Source organism: Cebus imitator, unplaced genomic scaffold, assembly GCF_001604975.1.
Source record: "Cebus imitator isolate Cc_AM_T3 unplaced genomic scaffold, Cebus_imitator-1.0 Scaffold112, whole genome shotgun sequence".
Classification (NCBI taxonomy): domain Eukaryota; kingdom Metazoa; phylum Chordata; class Mammalia; order Primates; family Cebidae; genus Cebus; species Cebus imitator.
The window spans coordinates 4,737,685-4,744,183 of NW_016107427.1; the positions used below are offsets into that span (position 1 = coordinate 4,737,685).

The window sequence follows — 6,499 nt, forward strand, 5'->3', positions numbered from 1 at the left end:
GCCTGCCCTCCTCCCCTGCCTTCCTCCCCTGCCCTCCTTCCCTGCCCATCTTGCCTGCCCTCCTCACCCGCCTACTTCACCTGACCACCTCACCTGCCCTCCTCCCCTGCCCTCCTCCCCTTCCCTCCTCACCTGCCCTCCTCCTCTGCCTTCCTCCCCTGCCCTCCTCCCCTGCCCTCCTCGCCTGCCCACCTCGCCTGCCCACCTCCCCTGCCCTCCTTGCCTGCCCACCTCCCCTGCCCATCTTGCCTGCCTACCTGCCTCCCCCGCTCCCCAGAGTGGTGCTGGTTGCTACACCAGTCTGCTTTGGGTTGCCGGGCATGCGGGCCTCCTCTGCCCCTGGATTGCCAGAAGTGTGCCATCCTTCTCTTTCCTGGGGAATTTCTATCTAGTATATGCTTTACCTTTTTTGGGACACACTTGTTCCCCAAGACTGGGCCACATGCCCTTATCTGGGTTCTCAGAACACCCCACACTCTGCTTGCTGCCCACCAATTCATTGGGCTGTGGTGGCCTCTGTTCCATGCTCCACAGTGAGCCCTCAGGACTGAGTTAAGTGTGCCTTTAAAAATTACTTGCCTTGGGCCGTGCGTGGTGCCTCACGTCTGTAATCCCAGCACTTTGGGAGGCCGAGGCAGGTGGATCACGAGGTCAGGAGTTTGAGACCAGCCTGACCAACATGGTGAAACCCTATCTCTACTAAAAATAAAAAAAATTAGCTGGGCATGGCAGTGCATGCCTGGAATCCCAGGTACTCAGGAGCCTGAGGCAGGAGAATCTCTTGAACCCAGGAGGCGGAGGTTGCAGTGAGCTGAGATCGCATCACTGCACTCCAGCCTGGGTGACAGACTGAGACTCTGTCTCAAAAAAACAACAAAAAAAATTACTTGCCTTGCTCCCATGTTGGAGCAAGTTGGAATCCTTTGTTTAAAAGACACTCATAGGCTCCACCTCCCCATCAGTTTTTGGGGTGAAATAGACCATGGACTCGATTCTTGCTTGCCCTATTGAGGCAAGCAGGGCCATTGCCCCCATCCCCTGAGTCCCCAGACGTGGGCTGACCTGAGCTCTCGCACCAGGTCCACCTCCAGCCTCCTCCCTGCCTTCCTCGTGTGGACTGCATACATAATTAGGTGCCACATGTTTCCCTGTGCTGCCGGGTGGGGGCTGGCGGCTGTCAGAGCGAGGTGTCTGGCCCGGTGAGACAGACGCGCTCCCTGGTTCTCCCCCCTGCAATCATCCCTACAGCAGCCGTTCCCAGTCTGTGGTCCACTGCTTGCCCTGTCTTTCCGAGCATTTTGGGGCATCTTTTGTTGCGGTCCTTGAGCTTTAAGAAATGTTCTCTAAACTTTCCTCACGTGGCTGTCTGTTGGGGAGACTCACTCTTGGATGACCTGAATCATCTGAGAGGCTTCGTCTAAACACCGGGTTTGGGTTTTCTTTCCCAGAGTCTCTCAATAGGAGTCACTAAGGCTGGGTCTTATCATCTTCACCCTGTCAGATTCCGCAGACTGTCCTGGGAGATGCAGCCTCCTCATCCAGGAAAGAACATTTTAGCAGGATGATCTGTGCGCCTCCCCGCCACCGCTCTGATTAAACCTGTTTCCAGCACAAGGCTACCTGCCGTGTACCTCCGGACCGTGGGAATGTCAGGATGGTGGCTGTGCTGGCTCTTTTTCCCTAGTCATCGGGGAACTGGTTATTTTGTTTGTTCACTTTGTGGAAATTTATGGAGCCACACACTCACTTATAATTTGTTTTTCTGTCTGTGAGTTTGATGTCAATCAAGAGTTTCCTTAAAACAAGCAACAAAACAGTGACACTTCCTGGTCTTGCCCCTGGACCCAGGGAAGGACACTGCCTGCTCTGGGAGGCTCTGGGGGGTTAAGACCCTGCCCTGGAAGGGGTTCTTGGAATTGGAACCGCCAGCGCCGGTGCTGTCTGTTACAGTGTCCACTTCTGGCTCCCGTGAGGCCCGTCCAGGAGCCAGACTGACTGGGTACTTATCAAATATTTTAAAAAGTCAAGTAAGCTCTGATTTGCCTTTTTGTTGTTGTTGACATGGGGTCTCTCTGCCGCTCGTGCTGGAGTGCAGTGATGCCGTCATAGCTCACTGTCGCCTTGATGTCCCGGGCTCAAGGCGTCCTCCCACCTCAGCCTCTTTAATAGCCGGAACTACAGGCACATACTACCATGCCCAGCTCATTTTATTTTATTTTTGTAGAGATGGGAGCTCGCCATGTTGCCGAGGCTGCTCTTGAACTCCTGGACTCGTGTGATCCTCCTCTGGCCTCCCAAAGTGCTGGGATCACAGGCATGAGCCACTGTGACCGACTTGAGCTCTAATTTGACTTAGTACTAAGTTTTTTTGGAGATGGAATCTTACTCTGTCACCAGGTTGGAGTGCAGTGGCACCATCTCAGCTCGCTGCAGCCTCCACCTCCTGGGTTCAAGCAATTCCCCTGCCTCAGCCTCCCAAGTAGCTGGGACTACAGGCGCACGCCACCACGCCCTGCTAATTGTTTGTATTTTAGTAGAGACAGAGTTTCACCATGCTGGCCAGGATGGTCTCGATCTCCTGACCTCGTCTCGGCCTCCGGCTGAATTAGTAAAGGTTTTTAAGAATCGTACTCATTTTGTCCAAGCCTGGCAGCTTTGTTGTCTCTTCTGCACGCTTGGCACGTCTGTGATCTCCTTGCCCTTGGCCCTGATTTCTGTGACCGTTTCTTCTCTTGTGATATCACATAGGCTGCCTAAGATCTTTCTGGACTAAAGGAGCTATCTGTACATTAATGCTTTTAAGAAATTCCCGTTGTTTGTCTCTGTGAGTTCCACTCTCTGTCTGTGTTCTTAGACAGCCATCCCCACAGCTCATGACTCCGATACGAAATGTCACCATGGAGTCACACTTTTCGGGCTGAGGCTGGGATGAGCGTTTGTTGTCTGCTATCTTCTTGCAATTCACCTTTCCCCAAAGGCTCTGCAGTGCCTAGAACACGTCAGTGGAAGATGTTCTTGGATGTGGACTGAAAACATTCATTAAACATAGGGAAGTTATGTGCGCCTTTCTCTGCAGGGATTAAAGATTTCATGTGTGAATTATGCGGGAAGACCTTCAGTGAGAGGAACACCATGGAGACCCACAAGCTCATCCACACAGGTAAGCGGGCGCAGCCTGCAGGAGCCTTCGGGGCCACACGCAGCAGGCTGCCAGGGCCATATGAGTGCCTACGGGGGTGGAAACAACTGTCCTGTCACCTAGCCTGTTCCAGCACAGGTAGCGATGTCTGGGCTTCATGATGGCCCCTTGGCCTCTAAAGGTCAGCCGCCACAGCTTTCAGGTGTCCCTTCTTGAATTTCTCATATTGGAGCAGGGATGCAGAGGCTCCATGTTCTTATGTGCTCAGGGACCAGCACCGGCCCTCTCAGGACGGACAGGGCGTGGCAGGCTTCTTGTGGCCAGGGTCACTTGGATGGCCACACTGGTGACCTGCATGTCTCTTCCTTTCCACATTCGTGTGTGTCTGTGTGTGTGTGCAAAGTGGGCAAGCAGTGGACGTGCTCCGTGTGTGACAAGAAGTACGTGACCGAGTACATGCTGCAGAAGCACGTGCAGCTCACCCACGACAAGGTGGAGGCGCAGAGCTGCCAGCTGTGCGGGACGAAGGTGTCCACCAGGGCCTCCATGAGCCGGCACATGCGGCGTAAGCACCCCGAGGTAAGCCGGGGGCTATGCCCCCTCTGCGCCCTGCCAGTGGGCCGTGCGCTGGACACACCCATGCTGGCACCTGCCCCGCCTCCCTCTGCAGACCCCAACTTCTGGAGGCAGGGCCTGGATCTTCGGTGCCTCTGTGACCGGCACTGCCTGCCACATAGGAGGCACTGAGCCAGTGGCTGGGAGAGGATGGGAGAGCCTCAGGCGGGCCTTTGCTGAGGTTATAAATTATATCCTCCCTGAAATTACAGCAAGATGGAAGCACAGCCCTGCCACCCCCCCATTCCTCCCACCCATGGAACCCATGTGCAAAATGGGGGCTGCATGTGGTGTTGGGCTTGATCAAAGTGTGGTGCTGAGGACAGCCTGGGGAGATTGTGCAGACGAAGGCAGAGCCTGGCTGCCCTGAAAGCCTGCTCTACATGAAGGGCCAGGATGTCCCGTAGTTAAACGTGCTTTAAGAAGGAGCACCCTGCGGAACAAACCAGAGGAAAACTTGGTGGCCAGGTTGTGGAAAGGAGTAAAAGCTGCAAAAGGAATTATAAACACGGTATCAATAGGTTTGACTCCGTAAGCACTCGGAACAAATCAGGCCAAAGGCAAAGTGAACAATCCGTGGGGCCGTGACTGTCTGAGACAGACAGAGCCTGTTAACATTAGCGATAGCAAGCCCTCGCTGAGAAACATGCGTAGCACACCCAGGCGTGCGCAGAGAGGGAGCTCGTGCAGGAAGAACACCCGTGGCAAAAAACACATGGGAAGGCATTCAGCTCACCACGCATCCCAGAAACACAAACGGTAGCAGCAAGGGATGGCATCCCTTGCCTGCGGAGGGAACAGGAGGTTTTAGGTTCAGAGTGACCACGCCGGCGGCTGGCATGAGCTGCCGTGCTCACCCTTCGGTGCTTTTCTTGAAGGCAGCATCGCAGCATTTGTCGAGTGTTTAGTGAATGATTGATTATTCCAACCCCTCGACATCCTGCAATAGGAAAGCGATTCAGTTAATAATAGTTTAGCTGTGTGTTTGCCTACGCTCAGAGGCTTACACGGATTTGAAATAAAATTGTGAAATGCTCACGATGTACGTGAAAGAGCAGTATGTGCTGTGCGTATATGGTGTGTGTGTATACAACGTGTGTCACTCACATTGTGTGTATTTGTAATACTCAATTATGTAAATGAGATAGGTAAAGAAAGGAACAGAACATCCCACAGTGACTTTCTCATGCTGTTGAAGTTATGAGTAATTTCTTGTCTTCACAATTTTCTCCATTTTCTGATCCCCTGTAATGAATGTGACTTCCTTTTGGAATTAGGAAAGCACCGTCTGCCTCAGGCATCAGTCTGGTGGCTCCCTAGTTTGGGGGTGATCCAGGACGTCGCTGTGTTCCTGCTCCTCTGCAGGCTGATGAGGCTCCCGGGTGGTGTGGGGACTCAACCTGCTCTCTGGTCCGGGAAGCCAGGGCACTGTGCTGGTGTAATCTGCCCTGTGCCCCGGTCAGCGGGGAGCTTGGATCCCCGTAACTGAGCTCCGTTGCTTCTCTTTTCATGTAGTGACCAGCTGGTGCTTTTACCTAGGAAAAGAGAGTCGGGAGCAGGAACCCAAAGCACCAGGATCACCTTGGCACCTCAGGGGCAGGGCAGGCCCTGCAGCCCACCCAGCAGGCCGTGAGCAAGGCTGGAGTTTGAGCCATTTCTCTCCATGCCTGTGGGTTTATAGACTTCAGCGTATTGATGAAGGGTGTGCACATCACGTTTGCACACCGGAGGGAGGTTTGACATGCATAGCTGGGTGCAGAGGCCTTGCTGGTGAAGACGTCTCCCACAAACACTGCCCGGCAGGGTCCTCTCACTAGGATTAAACCACTTCCCAAGGTTGCCCTACTGCAAGTTCACGTTCTGTGCTCTGCTCCTTAAACTGGGCTGTGTGTTACCCATCCTCGAGTCCCTCAAGCCCAAACCAGACAGAAGCAAGTGAAAGGGGTACGGGGGGATATGGTCCATTGCTGTTCCCGAACCGGTCTGTGTCTGCAGCCGTTTGTCCTGGGCTCCCTGTGTCTGCAGCCGTTTGTCCTGGGCTCTCTGTGTCATTCCTTTTGACCATCTCACTGTTGCTTCCTTCTGCATTGACTCAGCACGTGCCTGCCAGTGACGGGCCAGCCCGCCAGGGTCCATCCCTGCCCTCCTGGACTGTACGGACTGGGTAGGAAACAGAAGGAAAAGTAAGGAGTAGACAGAGAGGCAAAGTAATCACAAACCAGAATAGAGCGTGTGGGTGGAAGAGACAGCCCCGGACAGCAGCGTGAAGGGAAGGCAGGGGATCTGGTCGGCTTCGTGTGGCTGTGTGCTGCAGTGAGGCCTGGCTGTCTGAAAGGGCCACGCCAGGGGTCCCCCGAGCCTGGCCCCATTGGTGATGCCACAGATTCAGGAGGAGGAAGGTGTTCATTGGAGACAAACACTTAACTAGTTAAGTTAAAACTAGTTATAGTTTAACTGTTCAGCTAGTTAAACAGGCATAAACTACTTACAGAGATTCGGAATCTTTTAGGATTGATAGTATTTTGTGACTCCAAGCTATGGTTTTTCTCTTCACTTGGAGTGAATGTTACATTTAAAACAAAACACTTTTCACTTTTGTCTTATCTCCTAAGAATAAAGCTAATGCTTTTATAGGGGTTCTTTGGTGGCATCAGCTTTCAGACTGTGTGACTAGGATTCTGATGGAGGCGGTGGTGGAAATGGTGGTAAAGGTGACGGTGGTGATGGGGGAGGTGGTGATGGTGG

The 6,499-nt window shown here is 53.4% G+C and overlaps 1 protein-coding gene across 7 annotated transcripts in view; it reads left to right on the forward strand.

Moving 5' to 3' along the window:
• Positions 1-6,499, forward strand: part of PRDM15 (PR/SET domain 15) — an 83,534-nt gene that overhangs the window by 69,036 nt on the left and 7,999 nt on the right. For all 7 annotated transcript variants that reach the window (XM_017538608.2, XM_017538609.2, XM_037742062.1 and 4 more), the window contains 2 exons: positions 3,077-3,160; positions 3,543-3,718. In XM_017538608.2, the coding sequence (XP_017394097.1) occupies positions 3,077-3,160; positions 3,543-3,718 (260 nt within the window). The remainder of the gene's footprint in view (positions 1-3,076; positions 3,161-3,542; positions 3,719-6,499) is intronic.